This window comes from Trachurus japonicus, chromosome 7 (assembly GCF_045865225.1).
Source record: "Trachurus japonicus isolate A0001 chromosome 7, Traja_1.0".
Classification (NCBI taxonomy): Eukaryota; Metazoa; Chordata; class Actinopteri; order Carangiformes; family Carangidae; genus Trachurus; species Trachurus japonicus.
Window position 1 is genome coordinate 16,217,345 of NC_140913.1, and position 19,772 is coordinate 16,237,116.

Consider the following 19,772-nt stretch of genomic DNA (forward strand, 5'->3'; position numbering starts at 1 on the left):
TCCCTCGCAGATAAAAATCTGTTGAGAATTAGAAAATCTTTGTGTGTGTGTACCATAGACTGTAAAAAGAAGGTGTGTACCAGTGACGGGATCATCACAAATCCAGCGCCATGTTTTTGTGAATGTTTTCTGTCGCTATGGCAACATGTGCTGTTCCATAGCCAACATTAACAATAAACGATAACATTTCAATAGTCAATTTCTTGACAAAATGAACATCATTACCAAAAGCCATTCCACTAAAGATCTAAACCAGGGTCCGGTCATAAAACTACCTTTTAACACATGCTGAGAAAAGCGAAAAGACAAAAGAATGAACTACATTTCCCAGAAGGCAATACGCTGCAGACTGGCATTGATTGGCCAATGTTTGTAGACTCGCTACCTACTTCAACAAACTAGCAGCAACAGTTGATGAACAACCTGTGCTCTGAGACAATCATGCGGAGAAAAAACTTCTCGAAACTGCTGTTTGGACTTTTTGCGACAATTCACTAATAGACTACATTCAGACATAACTGAGAGTATTGGTAAGTTCTGACATTACTAACGAAAACAGCGGCGGTTAGCTGCTAAGATGCTATCAACGTCACATGCTAGTCCATACAACAAAACAACTGAGACTACCGTTAGCACATAACAAACGGTGGCTTCCCGCTACTAACGTTACTGGGTTGCAGTTATCTATATATTCATAGCAAGAGGATAGAGGTCGAGTGGTCGTGACACTTTATTCCCCTTGAACTATATTTTGCAAATGCAAGGGGCAGGTAGCTCCGCTTTACGTTCAGCGACATGTATTAACTGTTACGTTTTCTGCTGAGATGTTTTACAAACAGACTAAGTCGAGTCGTTTTCCCCACGCAACCACTCTATTTCCATCAGACAAGAACTGTATATGATGTGTGTGTTCATTTACTGCATGAAGCTAAACATTGTCTGGACTTATGGTGCCATCACGTGTTAATGTTTGGCAACTGCGCCTGTTGAGAATATTAAAGACCAGTCATATTACTGTTAATCTTCCACCGTAACGTTACAGGAACGGGTTTGATTCCAAGATGAATTTTTCTGAAGTCTTCAAGCAATCCAACCAACTTTGTAAATTTTCCCCTGATGGGAAATATTTGGTAAGTGTTTCAAACAAAACAAAAAACTACACGCTAATATGTATACATAGCTATGTGTAATGTAATGCAATGTTGTATGAATAATACTTTAAACTTAAAGTTAATTCCCTCTGTTGAGGTTGTCAGCCAAGTTCCAATCTTGTGCTATGGCTGTGATTGTACTCCACAGGCTACCTGTGTGCAGTACAGGCTGGTGGTGCGAGATGTGAGCACACTGCAGATCCTGCAGCTGTACACCTGCCTGGACCAGATCAACCACATGGAGTGGTCCTCGGACTCTCTCTTTATTCTCTGTGCTATGTACAAGAGAGGACTGGTACAGGTAGGTCATGGTGGTGGTGGGGCGTATAAGTATGGGCATATAGTGTAGGTGTAAGTTATATACTTCTTAGAGTTGCAGTCTGTCTAGACCTCTACACTTGGTGGTATTAGCTATGATTAAGTCATAGGTATTCAGAATGTATGAAAATAGTTAATGTATTTTTGCCATTTAATCGTTCTGTCACTCTTAAGTGGAATATTTTATTGGATCATTTGAACAATATTTAAGCACCCATTAAAGCTTGTACATAGTAGTCATGCACTGTTCATGTCTGTGTTAATTGTGACTAAGTAAACAATAATCCAGGGATTAACCAACAACAAGAAAGTTAGAATACTATCTTTAACAGTCATTAGATATTGCCCAAGCCAAAGTTTTCTGCTACTTTTAAGTGCACTCAAAATTTGACAACATTTTATGTGGCTTTTAAACAAGTCTCTGAGAAATCATATTAATCGTATGTTTACTGTGTTGAATTTATAGAGTTTGGTACGTTGATAGAAAGAACAGAGTAGCCATGAATTACATTTGCTTTGATTTTGTAGTTGATAAAATCTTTGAACTTTTAAGACAGACATGCAGATCCTGGGTCTTAAAAGGGGCTGGTGTCTGAGATGAAGTTGGCAAACAAAGGTTTTGAGAAACAATGAAGAGTGATTGCAGAAAAGCAACATTATTGATGAATATGTTAAAGAACATCTTTATTCTCTCTTTTTTTTATTGTAGGATTTTTCTTGCATGAGTTTTGTGTGATTGACACAAAGCCTTAAAAAAGTAAGGTGATGTTTTTAGGCAAATCTTGCATAAAACTTGCTGATGAATTACCACATCCAGTGTCAACAAAATTTAGAAACCATTTAATTTAATCTGTAGAGCAGTCTACTTCAAACATGCCCTGTTTACACCACAGTTAGAAATTTATATACAGATGAAAATCTGTATCCAACTCTGTTTACAAGCTGTTTTAAGTTTCTCCTCTCTAATGGAAGGGTTAGGGTTAGGGTTAGAATGAATCTCATGATGAACTTCATTGTCTGTACAAATTGAAATGTCATATTGATCAGAAGTTTTCCAGTGTTACTTGATGATGATTAAACATTTAGAGATCTACATCACACAACATAATACATCTTTTTAATAGTTACAGTCATTATTAGTTGAGACTTTTTAAAAAATGAATTCAAAGGCACATACATGGCTCTAAAGCAATGCTGTTCTTTTTTCCGTATGCCCATTTTAATGCATCTATACCTGTTAATGATTCATCCATAACTTCAGAATACAGGGATACTACTTGTGAATTAATGTCCATACTTTTTTTAAAGATTTTTTTTAAGATCGGCATATTGGTGTAATGTCTGTGTCTTCATAAACATACCTTTGAAGAGGTATCCAACGCCAGTCTTTCATGATTTCTGATGCACTTCTTACTGTTTGAAATCAAATCGAAGGAGATGCAGGATATGTGAGAGATGTCATCAGTGATGGCTGTTTGCTGTCCCACTGTCACTCTCCTCTTGACTCTGCCTTTCTCTTCAGGTATGGTCTCTTGAACAGCCCGACTGGCACTGTAAGATTGATGAGGGCTCAATAGGACTAGTCTCCTCACGCTGGAGTCCAGACGGACGTCACATTCTCAACACCACCGAGTTCCATGTAAGTGTGAAGTTGCTGTGTGCTTGTGTGCATGCATTCATGCACACTGAAGTGTGTTTATGCATATGCTTGTCTGGTTTCAACTGTTGCTGGCCCGCAAGTGAGGGGGACCTGAAAATAGCCAGACACCAGAGCCTTCCTTGACTACCACTACACCCCCACCCCCCCACCTGCTGCATGTATTCAGCCTGATTTCATAGCTCCCCTCCTGTTAGCATCCTGTCATACATGGGTCTCAAGTACCTCTAGAACACGGGTGCAATGTGTCTGTGCCCTTACGATGTAGGTCTGGTATTTCTTTGGCAGCAAGTCGTTTTACTGATGTTCTGTTACTTACAGTTATATAAAAGTTTAAAGATCTTGTTTTAATATATGAGTTCATTAGCCAGACTGAGGCCCTCCAGGTAGATTCTCAACATATCTACTGCCATTAAAATTGTCTAATGATTTTACTGCAACTGTTGGTTTAATACAGTGATGCCAAGCCCTAGGTCACATTTTGGAAGATATTTCATGATACTAATATTTTAGAGGTTTTTCACACCAAAAAATGGAACTGCATATATTAATTTAATAGTTTTGATGAAATTTCACTCCCTTGTATTTATCAACCATGTGATTAATGGAAGGGCCAAATTAAGGTCAAGAGATGTTGAGTGTTGTTGAATGTCTGCAAAGTCAACTACTGATTAAATAATGATGAATTTAGCTCCATTCTGTGCCGCCCAGTTCCTGTTTTACATTCACTTCACAGTAGCCATGTGTTGTAATGACTGAGCAGCCACACTTGGGCAATGTGGAATATGATGGGGGCACCGCCGTTGACCACGTCTGTAATGCTGAACCTGACTCCTGGAATCATTTGACAGGTGTTGTGGCCCAACACACCACTGTGTCTGGTCTGCAGAGGGGAGCAGCGAGTGCAAGTGTCTGTGGCATGTCTGCTTTGTGTCTATGTGCGTCTTCCATAAAGCAAAAAAATAGGAATAGGATGCAAAAGATTGTAGAGTCCCTAAAGAGATCATCAGCTCAGAACAGTGTAGTTTAGGACAAATTAAAGGTATTCGGAAAATGAAATTGATTTTGAGCCCACTATGGGTCTTAGAATTTGTGAAATCACTCATCTATCAGACAGTGTAGCCCAAACTTTGTGCAAAATTATATTTTCGACTAAATCCAGGGTCAAAGTGGGGTAGTTTTTTTTTCACATTGGATAATGCAGGCGCACAAATTATGCGTCACGTTGCTCACGATTCATCAGCCACTAATATTGGATCCGTCATCCGTCAATCAAATGTCTGTACACATACACACACACCGAGCTCGGTCTCGCCCAACATTGAATATCCCAATCAAATTTGTTTTCCTTACTCGGGTAAACTCGTGCCGCAACTCGTGGAAGGAGGCGCGACACACAGGACAAATGGCCATTTCTGAACACCTTTAAAAAATCAAAATCAAAGTTTTTATATCTCTGCACTAGCCACACCCAGGGCCCAGGGCCCAGGGCCGGAGGCGTTACATGTCTGGGTTGTTCACTCACGGATGAACTGATTAGACTTTGGTGTGCGGTCATGTTTTTTGTCAGAACTCAAGAAATCATGCTATTTTTGGCAAACCAACACACAAATGTGTAATAGGATCAAATTTTGACGTGACGTTTTTTGTATATAAAAGATAAAAGGTCAACTTCAACAAGCTGTTCTGCAAAACCTTGTTATGATGCATCTCTGTAACTCAAAAGCAGGAGAGGAGATTGAATGAAAAATGGAAGAGTTGACAGTTTAGTGACTGTGACCAGGCTTTAGATTGTCATGACTATTTTTCATTAGTATTTTGTTTATGCTTTAACAATAACAAGGTTTGTCATCGTAGTCCATGACACAACATCTTTTCACCCATATTTCCTCACTGTCCTCATCACCTGGCTGGATATGAAAAGCAACATTAAGTACTTATTGCCATTTTTGAACATCCTTTTGTGGTTGAGGTCTCAAAACTGATTTACCAGAGGCACCAGGCCACCACATTGCCAAGGGGCCCACTGAACTTACCTTCACCCCAGCCCAAGATTTCATTAAGGCTATGCCAGACGGGTGTTCGTGTCGGGCTTGAATTTCAGCCCCACTCATAAACAACCTGCTATATTAACTTGTTTAGGGACAGCTGCCTGTGGTGTGGATCGTGCCCCCGCGTGTGTGTGTTTGTCTGTCTGTGTAAATCTGCTTAGCTGGCTTCTTTGAGTGTCTGGCTGTTTTTGTAAAAAATATTTCAGTTGTTTCTTCTCAGAATAGCTTTAGATCCTTTTGATTCGTAGATATGCAATAATCTGTTCACAAATAACATTATGACAATAATAATAATTTCTGAGTATATAGGCCTGTGATGCTAACAGGTATTCCATTGGCAGCCATTGACAGACTACAGGTGACACTACACTTTTCCTGCCATCTAGAAATGCTGACTAGAACCATAACTGCTTCAATGTAGGACATGTTTAAAAAAAACAAAACAGCTGCAGTAATACATTACGGCGCCATGTCACAGATTTAATAGAAAGTCACATTACTGAAACCAAGCCTATGCATTGTGAGACTTCACCCAAGTTGTCTCCTGTTTGAATTCCGATCGTTTATGTTAGGACCTCACAAAATGTCACTCGCACATCCATGTTAATCCACCTTTTACCAGCTGAGGGGTGATAAACTGAGGGTGGAAAAACTCCAGCCAAGGACATCATTGAGCTAGACTTCTCTAATGGTTTTTACATTGTTGGGATCAGATTAGCAATAGCATTCTTGGCCAGTACGGCTGGAGCCTTTGCTAGCGTGTAGCATTGTTGGCAAAAACACTACCGGACTAAACTGTAAACGTAGACAGCTGCTGCACTGCATCATGGGACAATAGCTCACCCATACCTATGCGTGGGCTGTGACAAGCTCCAGTTCCTTGGTAGAATCATGAGGCTGTAACAGGAGAAATAGGCTATATTGGTTTCAGATGGCTTCAGATGTGGAATGCTTACAGTCCAAGGGGGCAGTTGTCGGTCTGAGAAGTGAAGCTCACTTCCGCGTTCAAAAAACTGCAATCCCCTCGGATTCCTCTGGGGGCTGGTGTCAGAAGGGAGCATTCCCCATAGACCCCCATGTTAAAATCGCCGACTTTACATCCTCAGTAAACATGTTAAAAGCCTGGTGTCAGAACGTTTTTTCGTCTCAATCGATAGTTTCTACCCCCGCACACACTCTGAGGGGGGTGAATTTTTTTTTAACTCTACCGTTTTACTGTTATAAGGTTAAGACTCTGGCCAATTAGGGCGCGGAAACATTGAGTGACAGGTCCGAGCAGCTCCGTGGACAGCTGCTTCGAGGCCAGTGGGCGGGTTCTCGGCCGGCCAATCCAACATGGCGCTGTACAGGCCGCCATATTTGAGTCACAAAAACGACTCCTCAAAACCAATGGGTGACGTCACGGACGCTACGTCCATTCTTTTTACAGTCTATGTTACAGTCTAATCCCGTGCTGACAGATAGGCCTATATGGCATCAAATGCACTCGCCCATTCTTTTGCACCAGCCCAGGCGCACAGTCAGAATGGCTGATAGATATGTTTTATTCCAGGTTGCTGTCATTAACTTTGGTCTATTGGGACTTTGTCCTAATTTTGTTGTTTTCATTGTATGAATCTCCAAAAGATACGAAAGGATGAGCTGGTAGAAATGATCCAAAACTGTCTTATCAAGCCATGCTCCAAGGAACTTGTTGTATCAGAACATGTCAAGTTAAGTTTATTACAGCTCTTAATTATACAGTAGCTGCAGTCTCAAAGGACTTCACGACAGCCATGTCATGAAACATTGATTTGCAGTCCATCTTCCACACCCTTTTATAGAAAACACACACAAGCACCCCATGTGGTTAATGACAATACTGAAAGGAAAAGTTGTACTGGTCCATAATTGTAGCCAATACTGATCACCACTTGTGTGTATGCTCACCCTATCACGGACATTAATTTTTCTGTCTTTGACGGATAAACAGCAGCTGTTGTAGTGGAGTTTGGCCTTTTCACACCACCCTCAAGTCCTCAGCTCACATCTCTAAACTGCTGCTCACCTTTGGTGAGGATACTTCATCTAAAGTGTAGCTTTACCAACTAAGGATCTTATTGCATACCACCCCACATGGAAAAGCATTTCCCACCTATTTTCCCCATGCTACCCTTCCTCCACCCAGTTTAAAATTACGCTGCCTTTCGGGTCTTGAGCTCTGCGTCCCCTATGTGGTGGGTTCAAGGCATCCAAGAAGTGTAAGTCTGTTTGTGTTTGAGCAGTGTTGATATTGGTTGCCATGGCACCATTTCGGAGGGGATGTCCAGGAAGTGTGCTGTGAAGTGTTATTACAGGGTTTACACAGCTGGATATCTTGACCAAACAGGAGGGTTGACACTTTAGCCCAGTTAGGTGACAGACTTAGCCGGGTTCAGATGTCTGTCTGCACACGGTGATGAAAGCCTCATCATTTCAATAGTTTAACCCTGTACATTCTTAAAGGCAAAATGCGGGATCAGGGACGGGCTCCAATTTTTATTTACTAAAAGATTTTTGTTGAATCATATAATTGCTCTATTTGTGGCATTTGTGGACAGGGTTTTCTCTGGAATATCTAGCCATGTTGTCACTAACAATTGCTCAGTACTGTAAGTTTGATATAGTAAGTTTAAATTGCACATCATCACCGATCCTTACACCCTGTTTTGAAAATGGAATGAGTACTGAATATGGTATACTGCCTGGTAAACTTGACCTTGGTTTTGAGGACAACACACTGTCAAAAATTATAAACATGTGAAATATAAAAGGAACGTGTTTAACAGTCTTCTCGGTGCACCAGCTAAGTTCAAGATTTTAACAGCTTTACATTCAAAGCATGATCAGACAGGGCCACGTGCACCATATGGTATTAACTTCCTGTAAGCTGTAAAGGAAAGTATGAGGGACATGCATTTAACACCTATAATGGTGTAGTGTTGTATTTGCATGCCATTGCCATTTAGATTATTTTGCATTCACTGCTGTCATAGTTGGCATCCAAATGTAACTATGCTGTAAATGTCAATTATAGAAATATTAATCAAACTTTGGTGTACTGTTTGTATCATATAAAAGACAAATAATAATTTGGATTATAAACAGGAATGTTCATATGTCTCCTATGTATACATGTTGCAGTCATCATGCTTATAAAATGTAATGTACACTGCCACTCTTGGCCTGTTGTTAACAGTGGCATTGCAGCTCTCTCTTTGAGCACCTTAACACCCAGACATACAAACCGCACATTCTAACAGTGTTCCAAAAACTGTCACATGTCCCTGTCTCTTCAAGGGCAAGACGATGTGTTTCATACTGGTCCTTGTGTCCAAACAGGCTGCACTGCTGGACAAGTGCCACGTTCTTTCGATGGCATCAGTGTTGCGGAAGTGAGGCGAGTGTGTGTTTGAGTGACCGCTGTCAAAACTGAGCATTAGCATGTGGTCTCTTTGTTATGCCGACTTGTGGCCAGATAGTTATTCCTTGGCACTGCCTTTCATTTTGTCAATCTGCTGGCTACACAACTTCCTGTTAATTTGTCACACTTGTAGCAAGCTTGTCTAAGATTACATCTTGGCCTCTTAATGGAGCAGTTGTGTTTTCTCGCTGTTTGTCGAGATGTTGCCTTGGATTTAATGTGTTCAAGTTCTAATTTAATCTGTACAGTCTCTTGATCCCTGTCTGACTTCAAAGCTTGAACATATGCATTCAGTCCCTGTGGAAGTATACTGATAGACAGCACTCCACTCAGAGTCCTAAGGGACCATCCGTCTAATGATGGATTTGCTACATGTCAGAGTCTCATATCCCTCATGGAGATTCATCATACACCTCTTCAAAAACATAAGACGTTCTGTCCACAGACGTTAGAGACCACAATGGACCATGCTAGTGCAGGCTGGTTCTGGATCTGCCCAGCTGATGGACAAGTCTCTGGGAGTACTTAAAGTGCTCATTAGGCCATTGACCTGAATGGTTGACCTCTTATTAATAGGCTTTTGTTGGCACCCATGCCATGATGCTATTATTGTTCATGCCGTGAGTAACAAGAAGTTGCAGACAAAAATTCTAAAGATTTGCTTGACTCAGTTTGCAATTAAGCAGTCTGATCACCAGAGTGTCAGTGTCTTGGTCACAGTTCTATAATAACTACATTAAAATTGTTTGTGTATGCCTTCGTTGAAAAATGAACACTGAGCAAGACACTGGTGTTGTTGTTTTTTTCACCCACAATAATATTTCGGTCACAAATCCTGTATTTCTTGGGGCCTTTCTTGGATGTGTTTGTGCCATTTATACCTTCTAGCTGTTTGGTGCTTGTTCTTTAAACTTTCACCTGAATATACTCCAATGTTAATTTTGTTTTATTCTCTGTCCCTCCTCCCCCTTTGTTGCTTTGACAGCTGAGAGTCACCGTCTGGTCTCTGTGTACCAAAGCTGTGTCGTACATCAAGTATCCCAAAGCATGTCAGAAGGGTGAGTAAGAGAATTGTATTGTTTTATTTAGTTTCTCGTGGCTTATGTGTGCATCTGTATTACTAGGAGTACCTGAGGACAGGGCCGGAGGTCTGAGTGCTTCAGCTTGTCATGAATCACATGCCGTTCTTTACCTTGTGGCACGACCCTGGGTATGTGGCCAAACTATGGTCCTCTCTGCTGACAGCTGTGGCCCTCTTCAGTAGATGGGGCATGCTCTTCATAACAGGCCTGTCAACAACTTGGGGAAAAATGATTGTCTCTGACTCTCCCCATTTTCCACATGCAATACTGTGCCCTTCTGCGACCCATGTATTCTCACAGCCGTTACATAGATGATATGACCATGATAGTTGCATACCACCGACATGATGGTGCCAATGTGTGCGATGATTACTTTGGATCAAATACACAGGAACATGTGAAGTTACATATTCAGTTATTAGAATAGATAATCTATATAATCTTCATCTAGACAGTGTAATGTAATGTTTTTTTTATCAAATGCTATACATTTTTAGTGTGTCTATTTATTTTTTGCTGCTGCTAAGGAACCAACTTTCATGAGTCTTGATTTAAGTGATAAAATGAAGAAAGTTAGTTATAAAGTCAGGATATGATATAAACTTCTTGATACCTGCTGACTGTATAAGGACTATAATATAGCACTGTGTCAAATGGAACCATTTAGTATGACTGATGCACATCTTGCTTGGTGGGATTTCTTTCAGTAGTTCAGTTCAACCTGGTCATTACGTTGTTATCGTAAAACATTTATCACACTTTAAATGATATACCACAACTGTTACTGCCTAGAAAATTACAGTTCTTACACATCATTTTCCATCCACAGGTATAGATTTCAGCAGAGATGGCTGCTATATGGCCTTGGCTGAGCGCCGGGACTGCAAAGACTATGTCAGTGTTTTTGTGTGTGATGACTGGCATTTACTAAGGGTACGTGGAGCATTTAAATTTAGTTTGAGTTTCATGACCACTACAGTTCAACTCTGACATGATTTGCATTACAGTATGAATCACAATATTCAAATCTGCATAAACACGTTTTTGTTTTTGTTTCAGTTTCACTTATTTCTGTAAATGTATGACATATACCTCTCATTCAACTCCTAACTCAGCATTTTGAGACTGAGACACAGGACCTGGCAGGGTTGGAGTGGTCTCCCAATGGCTGTGTGCTGGCAGTGTGGGACAGCTGTCTAGAAGTGAGTCGGTTGCTTTACAGACATCAAATTCAAGAAAAACCAAAACCAATCTACTGAGGGCAGAGCTCCACATTTAGACACAGTAACTGAAGCGGGAGTAAAAACAAGGGCTTTCATTACCCATATTTTTTAATCTTGTTTTGTCTTTTGAGGCCTGGTAAGTGCATCATCTAATGACGTCATCATATCATACATTGTGCAAGTATTCAAGTGAAATGTCATTGCACTGGAAGCATTAGAAATCACCTGTTACTGTGAAGCACCTTATGATCAAAGTACAACAATTAGTTTAGCTCAATGCTAAATAAGCTGAAGACAAATACTGTTATTTTGTGTGTGTATCCTCTCCACAGTACAAGGTGTTACTGTATTCTTTGGATGGCCGACTGCTGTCAACTTACAGCGCCTATGAGTGGTCGCTGGGTGTCAAGTCTGTGGCCTGGAGTCCCAGCAGCCAGTTCCTAGCCATCGGCAGCTACGATGAAAAAGTATGAACAGACAAGACGACTTCTGGAAATGAGTTTGATACAGCATGTATTGTTGTAACAAATCTTAAAAACAGTACTCCACCATTTTTAATCAGGTTTTCACAAAAATATTTTCAGCCAACTTTTTCACATGACAAAGGATGATGATATTGGTGATCAGCGATCATCAGAACAATATCCAGTTCCATTTGCAACTGTCAAGATTTGTTTTCCCATTCATCTAGTAACTTATTATTTGTGGTAGTAAATTGATATTAAATTAGATTTTCCCAGTGCAAGGCTGTCCCTCTCTGAAGTAATAAGAAATACGGTAGTCTATTCATGTCTCAGCCGCGAAACTGAGCTCCCATGTTCAGTCTCAGAAATGATAGTGTCAATTATTAAAACATGACAAAAACAATTGTCTAATATTCTTGTATTAATAAAGCCATAAAATGTATTTGTCAACATATTCCAGAGCGGCACACTCCTCTCTCTCTCTACATCGCACACAGGAAACCTCAAATAAAACTGTGCAACCCTAATATCTAATAGTGAGTCCCAAGACCTTGATTTTTAAAATTGGTGAAGTTGACCTTCATGAAATTTGTGTAAATTATAAGTAGTATAAATTTGAACTGATGCATGCATGGGTGGATAGATTTTTGTGCAATTTTGAATCGGTACAGAGCAGTAAAAGACTTTGATGTCCTCATGTCAGGTGCGCATCCTCAATCACATCACATGGAAGACAATCACCCAGTTCGATCACCCTGCAACCGTCAACAGCCCAAAAACTGTGAGTATTTCCCAACTTTGAGTCTCAGTCATTCCATTTCAATTACTCACTTATTGTTGTGTTTCTAGGTTGTGTATAAGGAAGTGGAGAGAAGACCTGCTGTTGGCAGTGATGACCTGTCTCTACACAACATCACAGTTGGCACAACCTTCTTCAACACCCAGAGCAAGTGTACGTCTGCTCTTTCTGTTATTCAAGAATATATGGTTAAGTCCCCAAATTTGTCCGATCAAACTTAAATGTGTTTTTGTGTCATGCAGATGAGATCTGTTCACTGCCAGTCCAAATTCCTGTGGTCAAACCAGACCCAGACCGAGCCAACCCCAAAATCGGTGTCTCTACCTTGGCATTCAGCTCAGATGGTCGCTTTTTAGCTACCAAAAATGGTAAAAATGGTATCTTGTATATTAAAAACATCCAAATTCATTTTGCTGCAAATATTCACAACCTTATAACCTGAGATGCATTTGAATGGCCGTGTGTGTTTCTCTGACTGCAGACAACATGGCCAGTGTTGTCTGGGTGTGGGACATGCAGAGGATGAGCCTAGAGGCCGTACTCCAACAGACATCAGCTGTGCGCTGCTTTCAGTGGGACCCCCGACACCTGCGGCTGGCAATGTGCACGGCCAACACCAAACTCTACCTATGGTCCCCAGCAGGATGCGTCTCTGTCCAGGTCCCCACTGAAGGTAACATTCTTGATCATTGAGAATTGCCACCGTCATGTAGCTGGAATCCACAGCAGCGGTGTGTTGTCAGATATTTGTTGCGTTAAACCTTGAAATCACATGATATTAGACCAAAACTAATGGAGTGTTTACTGTTCTGGTTTAACTCTCCAATCACATAATATTCCTCCCTGTGTGAGGGGGTTGTTGACTTGGATTCATCCAACCTTTATTTCTATGCTGTGGTGCAATGTTTACCGTGGTAATGCAGAAATATAAAAGCAAAAACAAAGATCCTACATGTAGTCAAACATTAAACTGCTAATAAAATAATAAAATGGATACAGTTAAAAAACAAAATTAAACCAGCATAAAGTAAAATTATGGGGTAAACGCATAATTAACCTGTCAGATCTATACCTTGCTTAGATTTAGCTGTGGCAGACATAGGTTAAACTCAGTGTTGGATGCAGTCAGTCATTTAAAACTTGCCCAATTTAATTTTAAAGTAAGCTCAATTTTGAATATGACCCTGTCTAAAATGAGACCTCCTTTGGGTCTGGTCAAGTGAGTTTGCCTGTACAGTACTGTACAGTGTTGTCAAAATGTAGGCAGCGCTCCCTGGTGGGCTGTGAAGGTATTGCAGGTGGGCTGTGGGAGGTTATTTACAATAAGCAGCTGAAGTTTTCAGTGTTCAGTTTTGTAACTGAGTTACTCACAAATATACATAGTCACATATTAAAAAGCAATCAGAACTGATTAAACAGGTTGGATGAATTTATTTATCTGTTTTTTTTCCCTCCCCAAGTAAGGTTCAAGTAATATTGTTTTTTCATGTTTAGCCTAACCTGGATGGTAAATTGAATGTGTTTTACCAACCAGGCAAACAGCCAGGATGAGGTGTGAAAGGCAACAAATATCACATTCAAACATCCCAGCTGATAACTAATTTGGTTGAAATTCAATGCAATGCAAGTTTTCACATTTTTGAAATAATGAAAGTAGTGGCAAACAAACACATCTCCAAAATCAGGCAGGTTTCCAGGATGCCATGTAGCCTACTCATTTAATGTAACAATTGCCGATGGGAACCGTTGTCAAAAAGGAGAAAAGGAAAAAAAAAAAAAAAAATCGATCACGGACTTCATGATCGATTACCATGGCAACTAACGAAGCTTCGAGTTGTAAAGCAATTTACTTACACACTGTGTGACCATGAGAACACCTGATGGTGAGGCAATGACGAGTGCATCACTTTCATAGTTGGAGCAGCATAGATGCTTTTTTGAACAGGCCAGTGTGTTTGTTTGTGTTTGTGTGTGTGTGTGGGGGGGAAACATTGTTTGACTTTCAAGTGGTCAAGTGAGTTTGGGGGTGGCTGCTGTAAAAAAAGATACAATACATACAGCATATACTGTTTTAATTTTGCAGTAGATCTGTGGTATCCAAGTTTTCACATGCTGGCTGCTTATCAATTGTGCTGCTTCATGTTTTGTTTTACACTGACAGGTTGTTTCCCTTTACTTAGAAATCCTTAAGTGGAAAACGCAAAGAGCTGAGTATTGTCTTTTCCAATCTGTAAGACTTTATAAGGACCACAAAGCGAACAAACCAAAGAGTGGATCTCAATGTATCGGTACACAACAATTAACAGTGTTTTGTTCATTAGTATTTTCATCACCGACCCTTTTTTCCTCTCTCTCTCTTCTTCTAGGTGGTTTCCAGGTCCAATCACTAAGCTGGCACAGCAAAGGAGACTCTCTGATCCTGCTAGGAAAGGATCAGCTGTGTTTATGCTACATGGACACAGCCCAGGAGGACAATTAAAAGACACAAAAACACAGGTATCGAGAAATGACTGGATCACAGTTCAGGCATATCCAGACACAAGCACTTGGATGGGAATGTGGGAAGGTGATGATCAAAAGACCGGTGGAAACACTCCTCTAAATGTTACACAACACATATATCTGCTCACTAAGCTTTCAAGGCCCTCAGTGCAGGTTACTGAGATGTTCCTTTTCTTGTCGAGTCGAAAATGTGTAGGATAAATATCACTTTTTTTTAGAATAAATTTGTACTGAAGCACTAGTTCCTTACACTGTGAGAAGATAGCTGTTTTCAAAGTTTTATAGATTTCACTCTTCTTTTGTATGTATATTAAAATAAAACAGCGTAACTATTTTGAATAAATTTTGTCATAAACAATGAGACTAAAAGTGTGCTGCTTACCTTTTCTGTTCTTCAAAACTATTTGTGTTCAGTTCCTTGCAACATGCAAAAATTAATGCAGCTGTTGTAGTGAGCACAGTCAGAGAGTTAAAACAAATGAAACTTCATAATAAATAAAGTTACCAGTGCTGTGATGTGCTCAGTGGAACAAAGACGATACAGGTGTTTCAGTATGTGATTTTTAAAGCAGTTCTTTATTCTTCATTAGTGACATTATCTTTATTCTGCAACTTCTGCATTGTTACTGGTAGAATTTAATAGTTGTTTCCCACTAACTACTGAAATGTCATTAGAAATCCAAACGACAAATCAACAAGCAGGACTAAGCATATTAGGACGGTAATCACTCGGCTTCAAAACATCGTTTGTGTCCTTTCTCATTTATTAACACAGCCACTTGAACTATAACATGTTACAGTCCTGTACAGTATGAAGATAATGTAAATGCACTTCTTTGTAACAACCAAAGCCAAGGCTCCTACAAACACATGTAGGCATTTGTTATTCTCCATTTTGGCTACTGTGCTACAAATGTCTAGAAGAAAAAAGTAACCTCTCTTAAAACCCCTAAATAAAATACTTTGGAACTGGTAAAGAAGTGCTCACTCTCTAGGGTCAATCATGTGTTAACTGCACCAAAGTACCAGCAGAGAAATAAGTCCTTATTTACAAATCTGTTATTATTCTTTTTCTTTTTTTTTAAACAAAAAAACATCTGTCATGCAAACACAACGTGCAGGGAACATGCACAGGTTAAGACCAGAAAAGGGCATTCTGGGACACAAATATTCATTGGTGTTGTTTAGCATGAAATTATGGTCTGTTACCTTTGGTAGCACAATGATATTATTGGCTGCATCTGAAGAAAATCACCACCTAAGTCCTATTGATAATATACATACAGCATGTGGTTAAGTAACTGAGTTTTAAAAAAGGAAAGCTTTGTTTGCATGTATTTAATTTTGTAACTCATCCATTATTCTCTCCACAGAGTTAAGAGTGCAAATGTATTCCTAAAACAAACGACAACAATAAAAGCAAACATAGTTTACAAATCCATGTTGCGTAAAACATCTGTAGCATACTACATCAATTCAGCTGACGTAGCTAACAGCATTCTCAAAGTGGTACAGTGTCTCCCTCCCTACGACACAATTTAGGCAAATGTAAGTATGGGGAGCACAACACTGACCAATAAGAGAGGACAGTCACAACATGCTGAAAAGTATAACCCACAAGTAACACATTTGAGCCCAGAGTTGTTCGGTGTAGCAGTGCAAATCCTGGAACAGTTTCCATATTAGTAACGTTTATTACAATGACATGTGACATGAGCATTAAACTCCTATCAGCTGCTATTCATTTTCCACCAGATGACCCTGAAATCTGAAATAAACAATCCTTCATATTTATGTAGCAAATATGAAACATAACCCTAGTTGATGTTACAGTTTGACAGCTCTTTTGCTGCAGAAAAAAACTAAATTCAGCTCAACATCTCAACATCTGGAATAACAACCCTGATGTTAGCACGCATCTAGCAAATCTAAACAGTACGCTAGCTTTGACAGCCCGTCAGTGACTGGTTAAACAAGGAGCATTAAACTACATGAAGCTCAATAGCTCAACCCAGAATAAGTACAGAGGTGATGAACTGATGTAAGCGCTGTGTCCTTTCTCTCCAGCTTATGTCACATGGGCCGTCACTCCTGAGGGCCCAGGCAGCTATGGCAGATCTGTGAGCAGCTGTCTGACAGACAGGGACCAGGGGGGTGGACTACAAACAAATGAGTAGACAGTCCATGCAGTGCTGCGCATCATTCACCTACAGTAGGCTGACCACTTGTCTGTGACACCAAGGTGTGGACATCTCATGGGCTCAACTTACACTCACTGATTGTTGGCGCATTACACTCTAGTGGAGCGACGGCTTCCTTCAGATAGCGCAGTGTAACACAAACACATGGGTTGGACTCTTTGTAATTTGGAGAAACTGGCGTTTAGAAGCCGATCTTGCCACGGGTCATTGAGTAGCCCAACTTGGCTTCATTGTTGATGAAGGACATGATGCCAAGATAGGTCTCGATGAGCAGGGGTCTCTCCAGGATCAAGACACCGTTGGCACGACCGGGTATAGGGTGCTCCTTATGGGCTTTCTTCACTGCCTGCACCAGCTGGGTCCTGAAGTTGTCCAACTTGGCAAAGAAGAAGAAAATCAACTTCAAACCACAACATCTCTCCAAAAAACATCCAATCAACTATATTTACTAAAACAGAAAACAGTGTATAACCTCTACAGATTTAAGATGTCCAGAATGAAAACATCTCCTTGAGTTGCATCTACAGTAAATATGCAGCCAAATGAGTTTTGTTTATTACATGTAGAAATGCTAAGGGCAGAGGATGAGAAAATGTACTCATATTCCTGAAAAATAGCCCCGGGTACTGTTGTTGCCATGCCAGTGAGTAAACACAAATAGCTCTTACAATACTGTCCATACACAAAGTCAGGACATAAATAATATGAGTAACCATGAATGCTGTCTTTAAAGCTGCGATCAGTCTGTAGTTTTCATCTGGACTGCAACTGCTAGAGCTGTGGTGAATATGTCTTGAAAGATTACACTCAGATTCAGGTGACTTTATGATTACCTAGCAGCAGACAATTAGACACCAACACACACAAAAAAACATTTCATCATGACATGTCAAGCACAGATGTTTTCTAAAATGTCAAAGTATTCATAGGATCAACTAAAAATACGACACAGGCATACTACATTACAGGTATTATACCTGGCAGAGAGAGGCCACCTTCTCGTCAGCACGGGCCATGGGGTGCTCTGTGAACGTGGCGTAGGGCATTTCTGTGGACCACGGGTTCCAGCGGTTTAAGAATGAAGCCCGAGGGCGTTTGTCCCATTGAACACGAATCCCATAGCCTTCTCTCCTGTTTAAAACAAAAAACACAAGAGCAAAGTGATCAACCAGCTAATCTCTCCAAAACCTATCCAATATTTTCTTTGGAGCCTTGATAATACATAAGAGTAAACACCGTTTTGCCGTTGGCTGACTTTTCTTGTTAGCTTACTTGTTAAGGGATTTTGGTGGAAACTCAAACTCTCCCACTGAGATGGTGTCTACAGCGTTGAGAGAGATCCTGATGACCTGCTGACACAACAGGTTGATGAAGTCGTACTTGCACACCAGCAATGACCTAACCACGCAATCACAGGATGACAAGTGGTGTCACAACAATGTCAAACATCACATGTAATCTGGTAAACTTCCTCAAATTATGAGTCAACAATTTTTTTTTCTTTTTTCTTACCTATCAGTTATAAGCACAAGTCTCTCCTTCTCATTGTTCCAGTGGTCTACTCTGTGAAAGTCCAGGACAAAAAAACAGACAACAATAACAACAAATAACCAGAGAAAGACTTAAGAATATTATTTATGAGCCTGAAAGTAGGCTATATTCATGAGTACAATAAAGCCTGTTATGCACACATTAGATGATAAGGCAGTCTCATGGGGCTGGGATACTTACTCGGCCAACAGCCAGACGCTGAGCACCTCACCATCCTCAGAAGGGAGTGCCACAGTCCTGATGTCGCTCACAGCCTGCTCGATGGTACCTGGCTGAGATCAGCATCACACCACGGTCAGTCATCATCATCATCCTCCTCATCTCCCCGGCCCCTGCCTCCCTGTGATGCTCTGGTTTCATCCTAAACGATACACTACTATAGGTCTTTATGTCAGTTCGTGTTTATTTACCACATCTTTAATTTAAAAAATAAGCGTCGGGGCTGTTTTGAAGATAGGTCTCTACGCATGTGCCGCTTACGCCGATTCACTTACCCTGAACACGAAATAGTCCTTCACTTTCGCTTGCACCGTGGGGTTGTGCACATGAAAGGGTGTCAGTGTTTGTAACGGGGGGCAGCAGGCCACGGACGATCCGTGTCCGAGGCTTCGTCCGGCCTCCGGCGGCGTGAAGGCAACCTCGACCCCCTCCTCGGTCTCTGCAGGGTGGAGGACCGCAGCGCCCGGACTCTCCGGCTCCACCGAGTCGTTGAGCTGGAGCATGGTGCGACGACAACGCTTTTCGAGGAGCTTTTTCCCGGCAATGTGCGCCTTGCCTTAGATGAGAAAACGTGCATCCGAGGGTGCAGACTCACCCATTGCGCACGAATAGTGTTTTGATTGTGAGGGCTGTGAGGAAGTAGTCCCTTCTTGCTTCACTTCCCCCCTCTAATTTCCTTCCTCTTAAAGGGACATAATGTTATTGACCGAGCTAATCACAGGAACAGGTGTCTCAGTGGATGGACCAGTGTTTTCCTACTTTTTGGTGCTTTCATCATAAGATCTTCTCAAATTGGGCGTTAATTTTATGCATCTCATTAGCCTGCTGATTGTGACCATATAAAAAAAAAAAAAAACCTTTGCCTTAGGCCTGTTTGGTTGTGGCTGTCTGAGCCTGTCAAATGGCCTTTCTTCAAATGTCTGCTATAGCTTTAGTGTTATTTATTTTGTCTGTAGCCGACTCTCTCTCTTCCTTTTCCTCTTCAACTCAACCGCTCATGGCAGATGGTCCCACCCTGAATCTGGTTCTGCTCCATGTTTCTCCAAGTTTTTCCTCATCACTGTTGCTGTGCACTTGCTCTTGATGGGAACTGTTGGGTTTCCGTCTAGACC

General features: G+C 40.8%; 3 protein-coding genes across 3 annotated transcripts in view; 1 reads left to right on the plus strand and 2 right to left on the minus strand.

The window, feature by feature from the left end:
* The window catches only part of tp73 (tumor protein p73), a 29,021-nt gene extending 25,984 nt beyond the window's left edge, over positions 1 to 3,037 (minus strand). Inside the window, exon 1 of the mRNA XM_085781526.1 lies at positions 2,831 to 3,037. Coding sequence (XP_085637652.1) covers positions 2,831 to 2,862 — 32 coding nt within the window. The 5' untranslated portion in view covers positions 2,863 to 3,037. The remainder of the gene's footprint in view (positions 1 to 2,830) is intronic.
* wrap73 (WD repeat containing, antisense to TP73) lies at positions 356 to 15,761 on the plus strand. Its single transcript, XM_085781530.1, has 13 exons — positions 356 to 530; positions 1,043 to 1,130; positions 1,300 to 1,452; positions 2,992 to 3,108; positions 9,605 to 9,677; positions 10,531 to 10,634; positions 10,817 to 10,903; positions 11,257 to 11,391; positions 12,092 to 12,169; positions 12,238 to 12,340; positions 12,430 to 12,555; positions 12,669 to 12,860; positions 14,554 to 15,761. Exons 2-13 carry the CDS (start codon positions 1,062 to 1,064, stop codon positions 14,664 to 14,666), a joined length of 1,350 nt encoding a protein of 449 aa, XP_085637656.1. The 5' UTR covers positions 356 to 530; positions 1,043 to 1,061; the 3' UTR covers positions 14,667 to 15,761.
* On the minus strand, positions 15,250 to 19,284 carry tprg1l (tumor protein p63 regulated 1-like). Its single transcript, XM_085781531.1, has 6 exons — positions 18,936 to 19,284; positions 18,622 to 18,713; positions 18,403 to 18,453; positions 18,163 to 18,288; positions 17,868 to 18,021; positions 15,250 to 17,266 (listed from the first exon to the last, which is right to left on the minus strand). The coding sequence occupies exons 1-6, from the start codon at positions 19,161 to 19,163 to the stop codon at positions 17,072 to 17,074; spliced, it is 846 nt and encodes a 281-aa protein (XP_085637657.1). The 5' UTR covers positions 19,164 to 19,284; the 3' UTR covers positions 15,250 to 17,071.
* Positions 19,285 to 19,772: the final 488 nt, after the last annotated feature.